Genomic DNA, 22679 nt, shown 5'->3' with positions numbered 1-22679 from the left:
GGTACAGACTTGGAAGTTCAGATTTTTTTAAAAAAAATCACTTTGCCTCTCATTAACTTTTTCTGTTGCAATTCCACCTACTTGATCCTAAATTATATGCCCCATTATTCCTGTGAAGATTGGAATTTTGTTTTAAAAATTATATGAAGTATGACAAAAAATGACCATGAGGGCTTTCCTTAATTTTGGGCATAGTAAGGGAACATTGGAAAGTTCTAGAATCAGGTTGTTCTTGTTGGATATAATGTAATGTAGTACAATAAAAGTGTTACAGAGCAGCAAGAGATGTTGAAGATTCAATCACTATACTGTAGGTTCAGGATTCAAATCATTTTATGTTTCTTTAGCTAAATAAAGCTTCAAACCAGTTTCCTATTCCCATAGATCACTCCAGACTGCGATGCTATGTTAAAGTCATAAATAAATGACCAAGACATCAAATATTGCACTCATTGCTATATATATTATCAGACCAGCTGATAAGCTGCAAACATGTCTTTTAGAAAAACATACAATTAGATTGTTATTTCTTCTAAGAATAGCAATTCCTGGGTAGAATATCTGTAACAAGTTCAACACACACAGATTCTTTTGATTGTGTTTTTAAACATTTTCCCCCTATTCAGCTCAGAAGTCTACATTAGGAAAAGAAAAAAAACCTCTTGAAGTAAATGAACACAGACAACTTTTTTTGGGGGGGCGGGGTGTTCTAAATATGAAGACTTTGCATATGGAGATGTTCTTCAGTGGAGCGAATATTACAGCTCATTTCAAACGATGAAGTTTGAGCATTATAAAAAGAAAAGAGTGGCCATGTGTCCTTTAGTTCACATGCAAATAACATCAAAGAGACACAATGGTTACATCAAAATGCTTAACACCATCAGATTTTTCAGGGGTTGGAAAAGGAAATTATTATTTTCAAATCCATTATTCGTTGTTTATCTCTGGATTCGGCCTGTTACAGATGTGGGCTGAAATTCTTCCTCTATCAAAAGCATGAAGGATAAATTACCAACAGTGTTAGTGCTTACAACAGTATCATTTGTGAGTGAAAGTGTGTCTCAAAACTATCAATGAGAACAGTGTTCAAAAGGATATTTAACTTTTACTCTTCAAATCCAGTTTGTAATGGAACTCATCCATGTGCTATGGAGTCCTTGATGTTCTCTGAGTTTGGTTGTTTGCAGACATTTCATTACTTGACTAGGTGGCCTCTTCTGCTTATGACATTGAGGACTCCACAGTTCAGCCCTAAGCTACATACTGTATATTCTTTTCTATCTTCTCAGCTGTTGGCTGAGGAAGATGTGTGGTCTATTTACAGGCTGCTCAATTCTTGGTTTTCCATTTAGTAGAGATCTTCACTAAATTTCATGAAAGTGTGGAAGGATAAAGATGGAAAATTATTGATAAATATTAAAAATTGTGAACTCCAGACATTCTCATGACAAATGAGTTATTCTTCATAGCTTATGATTTAAACATGAAAGCAAATAATATCAGTGGGAATTCATATGGTGAACATAAAGGAAATCTTGTCCATCGTCTGATTATTTCAAGACACATTATTTAGCATTTAACCTCACTGTAGAAATGGGAACGTCCTAACATTTCTGCCTCAGAATATAGTTCACAAAATCGAAACCAGCAAGAATTCAGGCAATGCAGCAGACAATAGACCAATAATTAACACGGAAAAACTTGGTAGCTCCTTCCTAACTCTTGTATATATTACTTTTTATAAATACAATAAATCTACACCAAGAATTGTGGAAAGACATTGGTTGAGGAATCTTTGTCCTCGTTTCCTTTTAGAGTCCTCCAACAGCTCTATAGAATTTCCTTTAGTACAAGCCAATCAGCAAAAACCAGGCCTCCTTTTCAAAAATTGTTTTAAAGTATACTACCCTTGATTCAGTCAGGTTCATCTACTCACCCTGCAAAAATGAGACAAGCCTTGCTTAGTTCAAGTGAGTCATATCAAACTATTTTGCCAAGCAAGATAGCATATCTGTATCTCTGGAAATTGTAGAAGTCCCTCTGATGTTTCCAGTAACTTGTAGCTGATCTAGTTAACAGTCATAGTTCATCTCTGGTGGATGATGCATCAAGGGAAGGTCTAGGTGGCAAGGCATTCTTGTTCTGGGCATCTTTATGGATCTGGTCCTGTTGCCGTGATTTCCGGGAGAGTGTCCTGTCCCAATCAGTGGCCACAGTCTCGTTGTCCCAGATTGTAGATGTCTCTGTGTCACTGAGGTAACCTGGTTGTCCAGTGTAGTGTGTTGGATATATCAGCAAAGGCTCTGCCGAGAAAGCTTTCAAATCTCTAGGTTCATAATGTTCCATGTATTTGGCTCTTAAAAAAGAAAAGAAAAGTCACTAAGAAGAAAGGTGTTACCTCATTTCCAATTTTTGATATCTTTTATACCCCACAGCAGAACAAACTTATGATTATAAACAGTGGCCCATTTAACATACTCCTTATCAATGCTGTAAATCTATATTCACACCCCTCAACTTAAATATATACAGATAATATATTTAAATGTTGGGAGGACTGGTATATTTTCTACAATTATAAGCCATTTTTCAACATAAAGGTCCTTACAGACCAGCACTGTAAAAATAAACACGTCACACATGGTCAATAATTTTAAAAAACTGAGGAACAAGGATCAAGTTCAACACTAACTGTAAGAAAGTATTGGCAGACTTTGGTCCACAACCAAATTGTTAAGCAAAGGAGAAACATACCGTATATACTCGAGTATAAGTCGACCCGAATATAAGCCGAGGCACCTAATTTTACACAAAAAAACTGGAAAAACTTATTGACTCGAGTATAAGCCGAGGGTGGGAAATGCAGCAGCTACTGGTAAATTTCAAAAATAAAAATAATTAATTTGGGAAAGCGATCTCACTATCATGAAAGGTTTAATTGATTCACTAACCCAAAAGAAGAAGATGATGATGACAGCGGGAGGCAGGAGTCACTCTCTTCCCCTCCCTCAGAGGCCCCCTGAGTCAGGAGTCACTACCGCCGGCGCGGCCCCAGTCCCGCCGCCTCGGGAAGGGAAAGGCAAAGCGCTTTTTGCCTTTCCCTTCCCGGCTGAGGCTGTTGGGAGTCGCTGCCGCCGGAGGCCGCGACTCCACACCATTTTTTTTTTCAGAGGGAATCTGACTCGAGTATAAGCCGAGGGGATTTTTCAGCACAAAATTGGGCTGAAAAACTAGGCTTATACTCAGTATATACAGTAAATTAGTGCACAACTAAGTAGCACTAATGATATTCTTCCAAATATACTGTAATTTCCCTAACTTCAAATTTTGATTGAAAGAAATGTAATCAAGTTTTAATACAAAATACATTCACAAGCTAAAAGATATCAAAAGATATCTGAAGTTATCATTGGTCTCCTCATAAGATGACTTGACCTTATTAAAGCACTTCAATATCCCCTGAAGCTTTAAATGTGTATGGAGATGCAATAATTCGAGCTTCCATTTGGACTATGGTGGCAAGACCATTTGGGTCATCTTAGTAGACGACTTATATGAGAAACCCAAGGGAACAAACGCAGCCCTCAATTATCTTGGAGGCTTTTAGTATTATCAACTAAGGTTCTCTTTTAGACTTGCTAGGGGACTAGACTTTGTGAAGGTCTGCAGCAACTGCATTTTTTCATATCGGGCCAAGTCTAGAAGGAAATATTGGAGAACAACAACTCATGATTTAGTTATTAACTATAGTATCTCAGATAATTAAATCTTGGACAGAATTCAGTACCCTTCCTTCAATAAGGGGGTGGCTGAGTAAGAATAAACTGAAATTAAATCCAGAAAAGACCATATGCTATTGCTCTATAGCAGGGGTGTCCAACTGGTGGACCATGGGCTGGATGCATCAGCACAGGCCATGCCCACCCCAGCTCCGTGAATGGGAAAAATATCGCAAAACGCTACGATGGCAACATGACACGGTGAGTTTGAACACCTCACAGGAATCTGAACTTTGAAAGGAATTATACATTTGAAAAAAAAACAGTTCTGCGGTCTGGGAGTGCTCACTGAACCTCAGCTGGCACTGGCAAAGCAGGTGTAAAGGAGTGTGTTTTTATGCAATTTCCCTTAGTTGTACCAGCTGCAAACCTCCCCAAGCTGGTGACATTTAGCAATATTTAGCCATTCCTTGACTTCGTCTAATCTTTAAAAACATTCAACATAATCTTTATAAAGCATTCCATGTACAGCTGCTCATGAAAAATGCCTGGAAGTGACAACTTGTGCAAAATAATGCAACAAGGCTGCTAACCTAACTGCCAGGAATAGGGATCAAAGGTTCACAACGCTTGTTGTTTGCTTAACGGGAACAACTAATCTATAAAACCATAAAACAGCTCTCTATCTTGAAGATTGGTGGGAAAAGCCTTCTGAAAACATTCTGCTATCAAAAGCCCAGCCACCTGCCATTCTCCCAGACTGTGGAACACTTTTCTTAGCCTTTCAAAAATTGGGCCAATTCTATCACTTTTGTCATACTTGACTAGATTAGAATTAATAGGATATTTAATGACATTCTAACTTTGGGTTAAAAGTTTTAATTTTGTCAACGGCCCTGAGGGTCTGCATGAAAGAAAATAGATATACAATTATTAAAATGTAAAAAAATGTGACTTGGTTTTCATATTCCCAGAAACAATGTGCCCAGTACAGATGAGCTCTGCCCACAAAGCTTTCCCATTTATATCATGGCCAGTCATTTCACACACACATAAAACTGCCATTTATAGAAGGACTGTTGAAGAGATCATAGAATCAGCACCAGCTGTAGGAGGAGTGATGTTCAACCCCCGCTAAAAAGTATCCCATAAACCTGAAGCTTCAAAGTGACTACAGGAAGCAACTATTTACTGATAAGAAGATAAATATTGCTGTTGAATGCATCCTAGTATAAAGCTAGCATACACCTCATGCAAGTACAGTAATCACAACCAATAACCTACATTGGATGCTTGTTGTACATGACTGGCAAGAATTCATCTACAGGGAGCATCTTGTTGAAAGGCTGAGCTCCAATTAGCTTCTGAGCTCCTTGCAAGGAGACTGCATAGCCCAGTGTCCAGTAAGAGTAATCAGCTTCCACAAGATTCATCACATTGGGTACAGCCTTTTCTGGATGCTCCACCTGCATCCGTTTCCGACCTATATATCTACATAGAGAGAGAAAGTTGAGTCACTGAACCCAGATGTCATTGGCCGATATGATGCAGTGTAGAAACATCTAAGTTTAGCACCTTGGTGCCAGCTCTCTGGCCAGAAGATCACCAGGAGCTTCATGAGAACCATCTTTTTTAAAGAACTAGTAAGAATTAACAACATTAAAAAAGAAAACAGACAGATGTGGAGTTAACATAAAAGCTTCCCAATTCCTGCATTGGATCAAAAGCCACTTGGTCCAATCTTCACTCCTAGAGTGGGATCCTTCATGTAGACAATGGATGAAAAGCACTGTCTTACTTGTATACCCCAACAACTGGGACTGAAAAGACGATTAAGTACAACATACAGATATTGTGATTAGCAGCCATTGGTAGTTTTATCCTCTATGGACCTGTGCCATACATCTTCATGTCAATGGCTATCATTACATCTTATGGTAATTAATTCAGAAGGTTATACTAAAATAGTCAGCAAAAAAAAATCTCCTTATTTTAGTTTTAAATTTCCTGGCATCCTCAATTACTGGTAGTCCTCAGCTTAAGACCACAATTGAACCCAAAATTTCTGTGGTTAAGTGAGACATTCGTTAAGTGAGTTATGCTCTACTTTACGACTTTTTAAGTGAACCACTGCACTTGTTAAGTTAGTAACATGATTGTGAAGTGAGTCTGCCTTCCCCAGTGATTCTGCTCTTTTGTCAGAAGGTTGGAAAGACGATCACACAACCTTGGGACACTGCAACTGTCATATAAACACGAGTCAGCTGCCAAGCGCCTGAACTTTGGTCACATGACCGTGGGAATGTTGCAATGGCGATGTGAAAAATGGTCCTAAGTCACTTTTTTTAGTACCATTTTAACTTGTTCACTAAACAAACCGATATAAATCGAGGACTACCTGCATTATGAGACAAAAATGTCTCCCTATCTGATTTTTCTCACTCTGCAACTTTTAGAATCCACTTCCCTATTTCTCCTTATTCGCTGTTATTTTGAAGCTCAAACGCCTCCAAATGGGTGCTCTTTCCTTAATAGGGAGCATTCAATTCCACGGAAGGGAAGACACTCGGAAGCAAGATTAGTGGATTATTACTTACATGAGATCCCAGTCAAGCTGTGCTCTCTCAATGTCATCCATTAGCTTTGTGAGCTTCTTTTTGAACTGATGCTCAAAGCGTACATCATCTTCGATGACTAGGCACTTCTCCATCTCCCTGCTTACTATCTTAAAGTAAGAATTTGAAATAATTCAAATTAAATTAAGACAATCGCTCATGCCCTAATCCCCTCATGGGTGGACTGCTGGAATATGCTACACGTGGGGCTGCCCTTGAAGTGCACTCAGAAGCTTCAGTTGGTCCAGATTGCAGCGGCACACGCAATGATGGCCATAGTCCCAAGTGACAACTTTGCTTTGTAGAGCTGCATTGGTTGCCAGTATTTTTCCAAGTGCATTTCAAGTTATGTCCTATTACCGCAGTTCTCTATATTGCATAGGGCCTGGTAACTTGAGGGATTGTTTATTATGTGTCTAGCAGCCTTGCCAGTTTGATCTGACATGAGTTGACATGCTCAGGGTCCCTTCAATTAATTAATCAATCTCATCTGTCAGGATCCAGGAAGCATGTCTTCTGGAATAAGGGTCCTCCCTCCAAAATCCATGTGAGTCAGAAAGAGTAAAAGATTCTGCTGGGCCTTGGATTAGGGTGCTTGGGGTTCCTGCTGGATTCGGTGTGGATATGGTTAGCCATATTCCCCTTCAGTTCTTGTTTTTCTGTACCCATTTAATATATTTCATAATTATTGCACTATATTTTCATTCAGTTTGGTTTTGTTGTATACTTTCTAGAGTTGGGTTGGGCAGTGTCTAAACATTTATATTTATTAACCACCATATTAGAAAAAGCTGTAATAAAATTGTCCCATGAGTTGTTTATCTGTGGAAGAATGCCTTCTCTGGAAGAATGCAAGTAAACCAGTGGAAATGCCTGTCTTCCAAGCGATCCATCATCATGAGTCTTTCTTCAAGATTTGCAAAAAGGAGGTGACGAGAGGGGAAAGGACAGGAAGCATTTTCGCCAATTACAATGAAGATATGCAAATTTTGGTTACCTCTTTCCATATATAATAGTGGCTAAGGAAACAGCCAATCTCTCCTCTGGTCAGAACTCTAGAAGAGTATGGATCCTGGTAACCAGGAAGCATATCTATTTTTAGAGCTTTCAGCTGGCTTGTATTCAGCATCCTGCAAGAGACAATGATTAAATTCCTTAGCCACATATTTTCAAGATGGAAAGGAAAACTACAACCTATTAAGAAAAACCCATAAGGTGATGTATCTGTACAATGTGTAGCAAAAAAAACCACCCCTCCCTACAGATAGAAATCAATGCAGTGTGGTAAAATAGGAATTATTACTCTTTTTTTTCTAACATTCTAGCTTTCAGCTTTCAAAGCATTGTTTTCATAAACCAGCGTTTTAAAATAATTATTTCTACTTGCAGTCAAAAGTGGTACTGCCAATTCTCACTACATATTTTACAAGATCTCATTTGTAACACTTTGAGCACTCAATAAAAATGTGGATTCTGCCTTGCACAATTGTGCCTAATATGAAATGCACAGAATTTGACCACTGAAGGAGAATTCAGCTGGATTTGTAGAATTCTTATAGGGAATTCAGCAGAGAAAATGATTCCTAGACAAGCACCAGTGAAATGAACAAGAAAACATGGTTAAATTTGATTCCAAGATACTAAAAATTCCCCAGTTTTACAAATGAGGAGGAAAGTGTTGATTAGTTAAAGATAATGTGAGACTCTGTTGTGTACAAAATACTATTTTTAATAGCTGGTGGTGGGAGACAAATATTTTTGCTCTTTAAAGAGATTAAAGAAGATGCTCAATTGAGAATTATCTATCCCCTGACAACTATATACACCATATATCTGCACACACAAAAACTTATTAAGGAGACAGTAAGCTTCTGAACAGTGTCTCGGGGAGAGAGATAGCAGGCAATTATTTTTCAGAGCAAGAATGTTGTTGAATCAAGCTTGATTTAATGCTCTAGTCTTCCCAAGCACAGAGATACACAGCATGGCTCACATTTGGCAAAGCAAGTCAGTAGCAAGGCTGGAGCAGAAACAATGTGACAGAGATACTAGGAGTTGCCTTTATCAATGGGCGCATCTCACACGTACTGATGTACTGACTGAGGGGAATAATTGAGAAATAGTTGATAAATGTATCCCTAATCACATACAGTACTTTATTTCTTGCAGTCCTTAAACTAGGTGGCCCAAACACTCCTCCCCCCCCCCAATTTTACAACTCCGTGTCTGGCAATGTTTACCAAGTCAACTCACTTCCCATCCACAGCTTCCACTAGCTTGACTTCAATTTCCTGTTCATATAAAGTCCACAACATTCGATCCCGTCTGTCTTTCCGACGCTTCAGATTGATCATAAAAATCTAGAAAGGAAGAGACCAGAAGCATGGATGAATACCGTAAGAATAGCATGTGCTGTCCCCCCCCCCCCCAAGTTTTATTGACAGCCAATGCTAAAATAGAGAATGGCCATCTTAGAGGAGGGGAGAATTATTAATTCAATTTCAAGGAAAAGGGCATCCCCCCTATATGGGGATGGAGGTCTGTGGCCAGATTTGGTGACTTTGATAACTAAATCTGAGATTGCCTATATGAGGATCACATTCTCTGCCTTGAATTCTTTGTGTATTTTATTTGTTTGTTTGTTTGTTTATTTATTTATTTATGGAATTTATATTGCCACCTATTCGCACATAGCAACTCAAGGTGGCTTACAGAATATAAAATCTCATATAAAAACAATAAAACTAATAAGAGGCATATAATAAATTAATATAATAAAATCAGCTCCACCCCACGACAGCACCTCACACGAGCCATTTAATGGGCTCCATCCCACTCTGGGTTCCCCAGGCCCACTACCAGGTCTTCAACGCCTTCTGGAAGAGTGCTAGAGTGGGGGCCAATCTAATCTCTGGGGGGAATGTTGTTCCAGAGAGAGGGGGCCACACAGAGAAGGCCCTTCTTCTGAGTCCCATCAGGTGTATCCTAAGGGATGGAAACCGCACCATTCCCTGCCTCCCCACTCTGATGGGTCGGGTAGATGTGACCGGCAAGAGACAGTCCCTCAGATAACCTGATCCCAAGCCATGAAGGGCTTTAAAGGTGACAACCACCACCTTGAATTGCACCCAGAAGCAAATCAGTAGGTGATACATGTGCACACTGGGGCCTGTACAAAACCATGTGGGCCACAGCATTTTTCCACCAACTGGAGTTTTCAAATGCTCTTCAAAGGCAGCCCCATGTAGAGCATGTTGCAATAGTCAAGTTGGGAAGTGACTAGGGCATGAGTGACTGTGAATAGGGATTGTTGGTCCTGGAAAGGACATAACTGGCTCACAACCCATAGTTGCGCAAAGGCTGTCCTGGCCACGACCGCCACCTGCTCTTTGAGCAGGAGTCGTGAGTCCAGGAGAACCCCCAGGTTATGCACAGGGTCTGTTTGGGGTAGTGCCACCCCACCCAAGACCAAAGGTGGTAATTCTCCCATAGCCAATGAACCTCAAACCCAGAGCCATTCGGTCTTGCCAGGGTTTAGTTTCAATCCATTGCTTCCCATCCAGCCCCTAACGGCCTCCAGGTACTGCGAATGGGAGGACACGGCATTGCTTAACTCACCATGGGCCGAGGCATACAGCTGAGTATCATCGGCATAGTGGTGATACCTCAGTCCATGGTGACGGATGATCTCACCCAGCAGCTTCATATAAATGATGAACAGGAGCAGAGAGAGTACCGAGCCCTGCGAAACACCGCAAAGCAGTGGACAAGGGCTGGATCTCTCCCCTCCTATCAACACTGACTGAGAGCAGCCACAGAGGAAGGAAGTGAACCAGGATAGCACAAGGCCTCCCACTCTCATCCCCCGAAGCCGCTCCAGGAGAATACCATGGTCGATGGTATCGAAAGCCATGAGAGGTCAAATAGAGCAAGGATGCATGCACTACCCCCATCCTGGGCCCACCAGAGATCATCCAAAAGTGCAACCAATGCCATTTCTGTCCCAAATCCAGGCCTGAATCCTGACTGGTGGGGGTCTAAATAATCTGTTTCATCAACAACCTTCCAACCAGGTAAATGACCAGGTAAATGAGGTGAGTGCAAGGGAGCAGAACACAAGACCGGTACTAAACACCAAGGTGCCTGCCTGTGCCTGTCCCCCCGCTTGCCACCCATATCTCCCGTTACCCAACACCACTAAAATAGGTCACCCTCCTGTGCCTTTCCTGAGAACCATTCCATCCCCCATCCTCAACACTCTTCCTTAAAAAGGGAAAAACCTCCTACAACTGACAAACTGTCATGGGCAAGGTGAGCCTTACAAGGCGCTTGGTCTTGGAGCCCTCAAACTCACACCATCCCTTCCTCATTGCCGCAGAGGGGTCACGTCCAGCACCCCCTTATCTCCCAACACACTTATAATACATTTACTCAATGCACAAATGGCACCCTGCCCAGTCGCTCTTACCCACCAAGCAGGAAGCCACTCCTCCCCCACCAGCTCTCACCCGGGGAGAGGAACCAACACATTCACCTCTCACCCAACTTTCCCTTCCAGCCCCTGGATTCCCCAAGCAGCCTTCCCAGGCCTGATTATAGAACATTCAGAAGATTCTAGAAAGTAGTCGGAAAAGTAGCCAAAAGGCCTGTTATGCTGCACTAGAAATTGTAGCAGCTATGTAGTCCTACGATGTCTCCTGAAATTCATAGAGTTCCAGGCTCCCACTTGCCGCAAAAAAAATCCCAATGGCACCTGCCACTCTCCACAGTGTTATTAACCACATGAATAGGCCCAGCTGCCTACGAAGGCTAGTGAAGCTTGTTTCTTCTGTCAGCTCTGCCTCCAACAGAAGATCTACGCCATCATTCAGAACTGCAGATGTTGGCTCTTGGGTTCTCAGACCAGGATTTAGCTTCAGCTGATTACTGCACATTAAGACAGTTCAAAGAGATCCAAGGGGAGTCCAAGGAAGCCACACAATCATAAATCATCCACCTCCTCTGCTCCATCTCTCCTTCCAGCTGCCCTTTTCCTACCTCTTCATTCTTCAACCTCTCGGCCGTTCTGTTTTTTCACCTCTCCGTTTTTTTTCCCAACAAATCTTCAGCCTCCCAGTAAGCTTATTATGCTTGTCTCCCTCTTGCCTTTCTATAAACACTCCTCCACTTCCACACGCCAAACTCTACATTCCAAACTTTCCAAAACCCTCTCTGCACAACACTTCAGAGCACCATCTACAAACACGTGCAGCCGCAGCCGCCATCTTAAAAAAGAAAAAAAAAAGAAAAAGGAAAGTGTGTGCCTTTTTAATTATTCTGCCAGACTTATTAAGAACTATCCTCTCTTAACTCTGAGTTCATTCTGTGATGAAAAGAAAAAGAGAAGAGTGTATGGGCAGAAGGTAGTAAGGTCTGAGCTGCTCCCTCACAAATATAGTCTGCTGAGGCAAGGGTATTATTTGTGCGTGTGCAGACAGGCAAGCAAAAAAGAGCAACCTTGACATAGAAGGAGTGAAAGTGAGTGAATATCAGCCCCTGCTCCCTTCTAATCGAATGAACTGTGATTGTGTGGGAAATAAAATAAATGCAGACTATCTCAGCAAAGATAGTACTGGTGGATCAGGGTGGACTGAAGAATTCCACACCACAACATGGCTAGTTCAGAGTAGCCTATAATAATGCATTCTCAGTAAAATTGTACCCAAAATGTGTGGTTGAACAGCAGACCCTTGTTGCTAAATGTGGAGGCTTTAAGAACTAAGAGTCAGGGCTGACTGACAAACCCACATAAATGATGGATATCAGAGAAGGGATTCCAGGAGAATTAAATCAACCAACAGAATTATGTTGTGAGTGTGCGAAAGAAAATAAGTATGAAGATGCAACTCAAGCTCAATTAGGCAGAACATGCTCTAGTAACTTCCTTCAAACAAGGCTGGGAAATAAAGTGTGATCACAAATAAGATAAAATAAAAAATAAGATTAAAATAAAAAAGTAATACAGACTGACCAGGTTCCATATATGGTACAGCTATCCCACAACCAAACAGCACCTCTATATTTTAACCATACATGGAGAACTCTCAGAAATCCAGATGCTTCAGGTTAAAGGCAAATTGTCTTGCTTAGCAATTGAAATTTTTGGCTCAGTTATAATTAATTGTAAATCTACAGGACTACTTCTATTTCTTCATCTAATTATGCGGTGAGTCCTTGAATCAATAGTTTTCAAATTAATGGTAATCCTCAGACTAGAATACTCGTGGGCTCCAGGAAATGTAATTCAAAACCAATGATGCAATATTTGCCATGAGGAATTGTCAGAAAGATGTAGATTAAGTATCACCATACAATCAATTTTCTCCTAAGATCTTTTCCATAGCACATTTAAGAGAAAAACAAATTTAGAAAATTGATTTTTGTGGCATGTAATGCTGCTCTACAGTAGATACTAAATCCCTGCTTGCTCTAGAACACAGGTGTCAAACTCGCCCCATCACGTGACATATTGCGATGTTTTTTTTCCCTTCGTGGAGCTGGGGTGGGCGTGACCTGTGCATGATGCATCTGGCCTGCGGGCCAGCAGTTTGACACCCCTACTGAGGAAAAGAAACTAGCTTTTGTATAGCCATAGTATTTAGGCTTCTAATACTGCTTCATAGTGCTTTACAGATTCAGCCTATTGCCCCCAACAATCTGGGTCCTCATTTTACCAACCTGGGAAGAATGAAAGGCTGAGTCATATTATATTCATGGGATGCTTTGGTTCCCATCATCCCCAACCAACATATTTGGCCACATTTTCTAGGAATGATGATAGCTGAAGCTCAACCATCAGGAGACCCTTAGTTTAGGGAAGGCTGGGTGAGCCATTCAGTATTGGAAGTTATTGAGCTCTGTGTTAAACTCCAACTGAATGTTGCCTCAGACTTTTTCACTCTTGTAAAACTTGGCAGGCTGAGTGAGACGGCCTCCTTTCTTGCATTACCTCATCAAATCCCATCTTCTCAGGGTGTTTTGGAGGAACTGTGACAAACTTGGAGGGTTCAATTGGAGGATGGTCAACTGGAAGAGATTAAGAACATTAAACCTATTACACTGAGGCTGATAGTTTTCAAATGTATTCATGCTTTGAGTAAAAGAGACTTGAGCTCTGTGTATTGCTGAGCAACATAGCTGTGAGGCACTAGTCAGTAACATATAGCAAGAGCAATTCTTCCTTAGTTTGAAACATAGTCCTTTGTAAGTGTAGTTAGGGTATTGCTACAGCAAAGGAATAAAGGCTTATGAATAAAGCAGACCATGCAACTCTTTTTCAAACAATGGACTATTATTGATTTTTGAAAGGCTGCACTTCCAAATATGCAGCTTTCTGAAGCCAGAGCTGGTGTAGCCTCCATCAGTGCAGTTTTTGGGGTGCCAAAAATGGTCCATGTAACACCCCTACTTTGCTAATTGCACTGGATGCCGGTTTACAGGTGCAATTCAAGGTGTTGGTAATATTTAAAGCTGTTCATAACATGGGTCCAGGCTACTTGAAGGACTGTCTCATCCCACTGGGATTGACCCACCCCACCATTGGTGGCAGAGGAGGCATGCTGAGGGCCCCATCGGCCAAGTATTCTGGCAGGTGGAGTCCAGGTAAAAAGACTTCTCTGCCCTTGCACCTGCCTTTGTCCCCCAGAGCAAGGTCCGCACCAACCCTCCTGATCTTCCACAAGAGCTTAAAAACCTGGCTCTCACAGTTGGCTTGGGGCTCCAATGGCGGGGTTTCACATTGGGGCTGGTTGATAGATTAACAACTTTCTGGGGTCTATATTACTATGAGTACACTTCCTTCCTTACAATAAATGTAGTCTTATTAAACTTAATTTACAACAGTGGGCAGGTTCACAAGTGGTTGCATTTGAGGAAAGATTTCAGGAGCTTACAATTTAACCTGCCACCAGGAATTTGGCACTGTGATTTGTTAAAACAAGTGAGACAGCTGTGTAAATAATATCCAAGACTCAGCCATCAAAACTGTGGTCCCCAATTCAAATTACAGCATCAGCTCCCATTAGGGTTAATCCTAGTTTAGGGGTCTATACGATTTGGTGTATGTGTCTGTATCTGTGTAACATCTGTCAATGCCTTTAACCAAATGCATCTTTTTCAAAGATTGCAAGGCAGCTGTGCAATTCCACAAAAAGACACAGCTGCTTAAGGAGTTGCCAATATGTGCTTCATGGATTCTTGTATACCCCAGACTGCCTTTTCCTCTTTAAATCTGAAGAGCTACATAGCCCCTCTATGGTTCGCAGTGATGGATACTGATAAGTATTTTGGGCCAAGCCATGGTTGTTTCAAAACATTGACTCAGCATACTAAGTCAATATCAAACTATAGTGTGGTTTAACATGGGTCTACTTAGCTTCTGATTTGCCACCCTGACAAAAGTGCTTTAAGCCAGACAAGAGGACCTTGACAGCTAATGGCACTAGATTCATTATTCCATGCTTTGCATGTTTCTGGCCCAATAATAGATGATGCAATATTGAAATGTTTCTGTCTGTCATGATCAAAATCAATGTGGCAAACAAATAGTAGGGCTACTATATCTAGGTGGCAAAACTCCAGAGCTTACAGTTTGCTGCCATCTAATGGCTGGCCACTTGTAATAGCTATTTTTAAAATCTATCTAAAAACGAATTAGCAGTTTACACAGAAATATATATTAAAAAAGTTCTTCAGATAATCAACATGCATTATTTTCCATCCTTTGGACCCATGAAGTTTTAACCTATTATCTAAGGAATTGATATAATGGGACAGAGGGGTGGGAATGTTTGTTTCCAAAATGTATTCGCTGCCGAATAGTTAATTAGAACACAATAAAAACACAAGATTTGTATCATTGGAAACCAAAATAGTAGGGATGTCAGCCAAACATGGAACTTACTCATCGCTTCACTTAGCATGTGAACAATATTGTCCGCTTCATCTTCTAGCATCTGGTGTGGCTTCAGCGGCACAGGAAGGTAACCATAATGTTCTCTGTTGCAAATGTACATCTGAATGTCTGGAATGAGAAGGAACACTGGAGATGTAGGAGAAAAACTGTGCTCATAAAGAAAGGATGTTTCCATAGGGCTCCTCCCTCTCTTTAAGGACGAGTCCTGAACTCCACCTTCCTCAAGATTCTTCTAAAGCAGTGGTTCTCAACTTTCCTAATGCCGCAACCCTTTAATACAATTCCTCACGTTGTGGTGACCCGCAACGGCTTAATTTCTAAGACCATCGAAAATACCCCCTGTGAAAGGATCGTTCGACCCACAAAGGGTCGTGACCCACAGGTTGAGAACCACTGTTCTAAAGGATCAAAGGCTGCAGAGCCTCTACCACATAGCCAAGCTGTCCCCTCTGTTATTCATACACATTAAACATGACACTGAACACAATAAACAGATCTCTGCCCTCTGTCTCAATGATGCAGACAAAAGAAAAAGGCAGCAGGAGGAAAGGAGTTACAGTACAGCAAGCCTATGAGCAATTACTCTATTGTTAGATGTGTTGTGGTTTTTATTCTGTATTTCAACTTTTGTAAGCAGCTCAGGGTCAATCAGACTCGAGCAGCACAAAATTAATTAAAAGAAGAGTGTCCCCAACAGAGCAGTAAAAGAAAATGGAAGGGATAAACATAAAGATGCTTAAGTTTTTGATAATCTCTTGGAAAGAGGGCAAGGACAACCACAATGGCTTTAACTCTGAATGAACACAAATTAAGAAGAGAACAAGCAACGGAGCTGCCAAAAGAACATGCCTGAAAATGGTCCTTTGTATTTTAGGAGGCTTGCTCAAAAATTAAAATAGAATCTACCCAAGAATCTTGAAACAATGGAGGTTTTTCAGAAGAGACTGGACAATCATTTGTCTGAAATGATACAGGATTTCTGCTTCAGCAGAGGGTTAGACTAGAAGGCCTCCAAAATCCCTTCCTACTCTATTATTCTCTTATTTTACCCCATTTCTTTTACACAGCATGACTGCCACAGTCACTGATGCAGCCACACTACGGTTGGGGGAAAGTGGTTTTAGATTCCCCCAGCCAATGACTTCATTTTAACAAATGATGTCTTAAGGCCTTGGGTGGAAAAGTTCAGAACTTTTAATTTGAAAGATGAGCTTCCAGGTGAGCAGGCATATTGATCTACATGGACAAACAATCCAGTTGGCTTTCCACATGTCAGATTAACAGCTTGCTTCTAATGCCAAACCAAGAATTACAACTAGACTACCCTCTGTGAGGAGTAATTTGTCTATCCTCACTTCCTAATGAACGTGAATGCATTGCCCGTTTTTGTACAATGAAGTTGTTCTTGGCTTGTTCAGCCTATGCATTTTCAACTGGCTTTGCTAAAATATAACCCCTTGTGAAGCTCCCGAACTACCAAAACATTGGGCACAGGACTCATCACAGCACCATCATCTCCAACTCAGAATGCAAGAGCCTTTAGAAACACTGGGCCCTTGATGGAGAAGGCTGGGCCAAAGAACCGGCTGCAGCTTGACATGCTATTTTTGTCCCATGGGTAGGCAAGATGTGCTCCAATACACACCTGTCCTTTCTTTGGTTCTTGAGACTTGGCAGGGGAACTAGAAACCACTGAAACCAACAAGGGAAAAAATAAAACATGTCCCAGTTACTGCAGTGGGCTGAAAAATGAAAGCAGCAGTTAAAATTTCCAGAAGACGCAGTTTAAGAAGCTGCAGACAAAACGAAGTGCATTCCCTGTATGAAGCTGAAAATAAATTGTAACTTTTTAAAAAAAGAAATCTGTCTTTTTTTAACCAGCAGGGAAAAGAGAGAGGAATCCAAGCTTGGTCATCTGGTCTAGTTGTGGCCCAGTTTATTAATAACAGAAATATTTTCTGACATTTTAATACCACAGGGTTGTTTGTGGAGAGAATTATTGTGTGTGTCTGCTCCTTTATAATCTTCATATTCTAAGCCAAGCAGCTGACTACTATTCCTGTCAGTTCTCAGTTCATCTGTTAAATGCCATAATTGAGAAGAGGTGAAAATATTTTTCAGGTATCTGGCGTCCTCATTTCCAGCTTCATATCTACTTTCTCTTGTAAAATCATCATCATACTATCAATCATGATAGTATGTTTTAGGTTGCCAAGATTCCGTCTATATGTGAGGAACAATAAGTATTCTATTACCATTCAAACAGTGCTGAAATTTATTTATGATTTTTTTTTTAAATTTTTGAAGCTCTCTTTACGTATGATAATGTTACAGGATATCCAAACGCTCCTGAACTCACAATTTTTAAATGGCTCCTTACCAGCTTGGCGACTTGAGAAGGCAAAAACAATGATATCATCAAAGGTCCAGGTATAGTCTTGGTGTGGAGGATAAAATGCCAGCTTATCTGATGCCTCTTTTCTCAGATCAATCAAAAATGTGGAATGTAACATTGGGACTGCAAAGCAACCAGTTCTCTTCCATTCCCTGATCAGAGGATAATCTGGTGTCCTCTTGTAATAGCCCTAAAAAAAAAAGAATATATAGTATTAAACTCTTCTTTTAAATTTCTTGCCTATAATAAATGACCGTGATCCTGCTTGCCAATATATTTATTCAAAAAGCTGAAAGCTATCTAAACTATTGTTACATTCAATGCAGAATATTATGTCAGGCTCCCCAAAACCAAGAAAAACATATTGTGGTTCTTTATTGTTTCTCATCTATAGATAGAATCTTATCAAAGTAAAGCATGCTGCCATTCCCATAAAGCATGCACTCTGGGAACTATTAGGCAGGAGTGTCTTCACTCTCTTTCTCTCATACAAAATATCTGAACTGATATGTCCCTTCCTCCTCTGGAATGCACTTTTTCCTTCCTGGAAATCCGAATTACATTCCATCACATCATTAATGATGGGATTCTCCTTTGGTTAAGGGGAAGATTTATAACCCAGTAAATGTAATCTCACTCTAGGTAGCTGTACTTGACATGAACTGGCAATTCTTTTGTGCAAGTTTTGTGACTAGTTCTTTTAGTTATATAAACAGATGTCTAACAAAACATTCTAGAAATACAACTTTTCAACATTGTTCTAAGAGGCAAAGGTATCATACAAAAAACAGGGAGATCTGAAGACTATTCCAAAATATGACTCACAAAAATAGTCGAGCCGAGCTGAAACATAATTCTGGTGAAGAATCAAGCTGTTTTTTTCTCTTTATTGACCTGTCTTTAGCTATCTCTCAACAATGTACTGGGATTTAATGGGGCTGGTTCCTAGTTCATAGGAATATAAATCCAGAAATGTATGCAAACCAAGTTAACTAGCCAACATCATGCCAAACATAAGAAGGTTTGGCTTCCTGTCCCATAAAACAGTTGATACATCCTATTCCAACTGCACATCTGAACTTCATATGTAAATCAGCAGTTAATCCCCAGAAGGGAAAGTCATAAAATAAGAATGAAGTCACTGGACTGAAAGTACAATATAAAAACTAGAGAAGGAGAAGGAGAAAAAAATGGTCCCTAAGTTGCTACTATATTTTAAGACTCTTCCCTTAATGGCTTAATTTTACTATGCCACAACACCATTTGCATAAGATGCAGCTAAACAGCTTTGAAAGAATGATAACATAAATTTGTAGATGAGACTTTCCAGGCTGAGGGGACCCAAGTATATGGGCCTTCAGTCTGATAGACCAGGGTTATCTTTCATTCATATGATTTGTATCTTATTCATATGCTAATCACATTCTTGTTTTTCCCCTTGAGAGTTGAAAAAGAAATTCAAATTCTCTTGGATTCGATCTATTTTCCCTTGCTCATATATCTTGTTTAAATAAATAAAACAGTAACAATACGTGCCTGAGGTGTCATTCCACACCAGAAGTTAGAGTAGAGAGCTCGAGATTCAAGCATTGGAGCCACAAGAGTTTTATTCTCTGCTATCATTAGATTCAATACTTCTGGGTTTGTCAGAAAATTGTCAGTATCGATGAACTAGAAGAATGGAAAGAAAAAAAACATTAAAGTTTATCCACCTAAATCCAACTGAAAGTAAAGCAGTTTTGATGTTCTTTTAATCCCAAACTGGATTTTAACAGCTACAACTCCTGGAATTCTTGCGAATCAGCAAAAAGAACATAATGAAGACATGTCCATCAGAGACCTATCATCGCAGGACTTTGGTGAGATTTTTACAAAACGGGCAAAATCAATGTACATTTCACAAAAGGCACACATAATGGGGAATGGGAAATGAAGAATACTTGTGAGATACAGGAAGGGATTAGTAAAAAATGTTCCGTGTCGTCATTGTTATTTACATTAGCTTTGGAAATATTGAATAGAGATATAAGGAGATGGAAGAATTGTTGGAGTGAGGATTAAAAGAGAAACTTATAAATAACAGGCATGTATTGGTGACCTAGTGATAATCTTGGAACATACTCTGGAAGAAATAGAAGTATTCCGTACAACATCAATTAAACTGGAATTTCTATCACTAAGCAAAGAGATCATATAATACCGGGTTTCTGCATCATGTAGTGATTGCAATCCCGGCCTTCCTGAGTCTACTGAGAATTGTGGGGAAGGAATGGAGGGAGGGAGGGAGGAAAAGGGAAGGGAAGGAAAGGAGGAGAGGAGGAAAGAAGGAAGGAAGGAAGGAAGGAAGGAAGGAAGGAAGGAAGGAAGGAAGGAAGGAAGGAAGGAAGGAAGGAAGGAAGGAAGGAAGGAAGGAAGGAAGGAAAGTTTTTAATCTTACCATGATGTAGTCAGACCACTTTTCCCTTGCAGTCCTCAGAGCAGCCTGTCTCAGTTTCATCACATGAGTGAATCTAGAATTTGGCCAGTGCTTTGGTCCAATTTCCTCGGGGTAAAACCTAACAAATGAAGAAAGTAAAAGAAACCTGTGTTTTTTGCCAGGCTTGGTTTGGTTTTTTTTTCTTAGTTCAGTATTTTGATTTTTAAAAAATCAGGTGGAACAAATATAGTCAGTCACCTCAAATGCTCCCAAAAGGTTAGAGCAGCAAATGTGAATGATGCTTCTGAACAAACACTTCCAAATTTATTCCTGGAGTGTGTACCAAGGACTTACTGGAACATACAGCTTCACTGCACTGCTTGTCCTATATGAGTGCTTGTGAATGACGGAGAACTGTACATAAATATGTTTTTTTTTAATTCCATAGACCTGGCACTCTAGGTTGGTACATCATACATAAGTTTGCATGCAGAATTTCATCCAGGGGTGGACTTTTACAGAATAAACAGCTTGATAAAAGAATATGAAAAGTCACAGGCAAAAGATAGTTATCAAACTGCTTATGAAGAGAGAAAGCTCCATATAGAAATACCACCAGGTGCACAATAAATGATGGGATAACCATCATTTGCAACAGCCCACATTGTACATTCCCAGAAATCACTGGCTGACCAAGAAGCAGAATGTGGGCTACTTCTTTTCTAGTCGGATCCAGCAGGGTAAAAGCAGCATTTTTAGATCTCTCAACAGCTTTGATCTGCAACCTCTATGTCTGAAAATAATTCTACTTGCTGCCTGTGAAAGAGGCCTGTGCAACACAGGTTTTGTTTTTTGTTTTTAACCTTTCAGGCTCCTTCTTTGCTATCAGCAATAATAAAGCAGGAGAACTTTTTAAAAAGATATTCTTAAGCTGCAATTCTCTCTGCATTTATCTAGGAGTTTGTAGCACTGAATGCAATTAGCTTGCTTATGAATAGACATGGTACAGATAGTTGTTTTACACAGTGTGCACAATTATTAGGCAAGTTGTATTTTGGAGGGTTAATTTTATTATTGAACAACTACAGAAGTCTCTGTCAATCCAAAATGCTAATAAATCTCAAACCTGAATATTTATGAAAGTAATATGAAAGTAAAAGTGAGGTTTTGGCTTTCTTAGGAGAATATCTATGTGTGTATACAATTATTGGGCAACTATTAGTGTGCAGAATTATTATGCAACTAAATGGAGAAATGAAAATCTGCCCATCTCACTCGTTTATTTCCATCTGTTAAAGTGAGAATAATAAACAAACAACTCAAAATGTACAAATAAACATTTCTGACATTTCAAAAAAAAATAATCAGTGACCAATATAGCACCCTTCTTTCAATGAGAGTCATAAGCCTTCCATTCATGGACTCTGTCAGTTTCTTGATCTGTTGACGATCAACTTTTTGTGCAGCAGCAACCACAGCCTCCCAGACACTGTTCGGAAAGGTGTTGTCAGCGTTCCAACTAACAAACTCCAACCCAATAAACTCCGAGACAAGCATTTTCTCAAAGTTCCATTTTATTAGAGTTGTCATATTGGCACATCTGGGAAAACCCAAATCTGAGAGTTCCGGGTTTTCTCTTCCCAATAGAAATTCAGAGATCCATCCCTTGCATCCACCAGTCCATCACATGGTCCAAGCAAACGTTGTCCCAACTGGAGACATTCCTCCAGACACTCCTCTCCAGGTGCAGGGTAACATGTCCTTGACATTCTTAAGAAAGAATGTTGTTGAGTCTAATCTTCCACATCTCTATGAAATTCCCCCTTCCAAATTCTGAGGCACTGAATGTGGCAGCCTCGAAGCTTCCAAGTAAAATATGGCTTCCAAGGCTGACAGGTGTACAGTTTTACTTCACCGTAAATCTCCCATTTGAGAAGGGCCCACAAGTTCTCAATAGGATTTAGGTCAGGTGAAGAAGGGGGCATTATTCTTTCATCTTTAAGGCCTTTACTGGCTAGCCACGCAGTGGAGTACTTCAACCCATGCGATGGAGCATTGTCCTACATAAAAATCATGGTTTCTTAAAAGATGCAGACTTTTTCCAGGACCCTGCTTGAAGAAAGCGTCTTCTAAAAATTGACAATAGGTTTGGGAGTTGATTTTGAATCCATCTTCAACCCAAAAAGGTCCAACTAATTCATCTTCAATTATACCAGCCCATAATAGTATCCCACCTCCACTTTGCTGGCATTTGAGTCAAAGTGGAGCTCTGTGCCCATTACTGAACCAGCCATGGGTCCATCCATCTCGTCCGTCAAGGATCACTCTCATCTCCATAAAACCTTTGAAAAATCTGTCTTCAGATATAATTTGGCTCAGTTTCAACTTATGTGTCTTGTTCAGTGGTGAGCTTTCCTTACCTTGGCCATATCTCTGAGCACTTAATACCTTGTACTTCTGGGCACTGCAGGTAGGTTGCAGTTCTGGAATATGACAGCACTGGAGGATAATGGGTTCCTGGTCGCTTCACGTTTGATTCTTCTCGAATTTTTGGCAGTTAATGTGTGTCTTTTTTTTC

The 22679-nt window shown here is 40.3% G+C and overlaps 1 protein-coding gene and 1 pseudogene across 3 annotated transcripts in view; both read right to left on the bottom strand.

Moving 5' to 3' along the window:
* Positions 1 to 443: 443 nt before the first annotated feature.
* COLGALT2 (collagen beta(1-O)galactosyltransferase 2) overlaps positions 444 to 22679 on the bottom strand; it is a 197415-nt gene continuing 175179 nt past the window's right edge. For all 3 annotated transcript variants that reach the window (XM_087960854.1, XM_026669266.2, XM_087960853.1), the window contains exons 3-12: positions 20123 to 20240; positions 19222 to 19356; positions 17671 to 17875; positions 15279 to 15398; positions 13326 to 13402; positions 8591 to 8697; positions 7335 to 7467; positions 6320 to 6447; positions 5007 to 5213; positions 444 to 2359 (exon numbers count right to left, since the gene is read on the bottom strand). In XM_087960854.1, the coding sequence (XP_087816980.1) occupies positions 2083 to 2359; positions 5007 to 5213; positions 6320 to 6447; positions 7335 to 7467; positions 8591 to 8697; positions 13326 to 13402; positions 15279 to 15398; positions 17671 to 17875; positions 19222 to 19356; positions 20123 to 20240 (1507 nt within the window). In that variant the 3' untranslated portion in view covers positions 444 to 2082. The remainder of the gene's footprint in view (positions 2360 to 5006; positions 5214 to 6319; positions 6448 to 7334; positions 7468 to 8590; positions 8698 to 13325; positions 13403 to 15278; positions 15399 to 17670; positions 17876 to 19221; positions 19357 to 20122; positions 20241 to 22679) is intronic.
* Positions 8884 to 9896, bottom strand: LOC148131307 (uncharacterized; annotated as a pseudogene).

The sequence above is a fragment of the Notechis scutatus genome, chromosome 3 (genome assembly GCF_049901735.1).
Source record: "Notechis scutatus isolate UNSWTSFEM ecotype Mainland chromosome 3, rNotScu1.2, whole genome shotgun sequence".
In the NCBI taxonomy this organism is placed as follows: Eukaryota; Metazoa; Chordata; class Lepidosauria; order Squamata; family Elapidae; genus Notechis; species Notechis scutatus.
The sequence above is the reverse complement of the archived record's forward strand: the minus strand, read 5'-3'. Positions and strand labels throughout refer to the sequence as shown.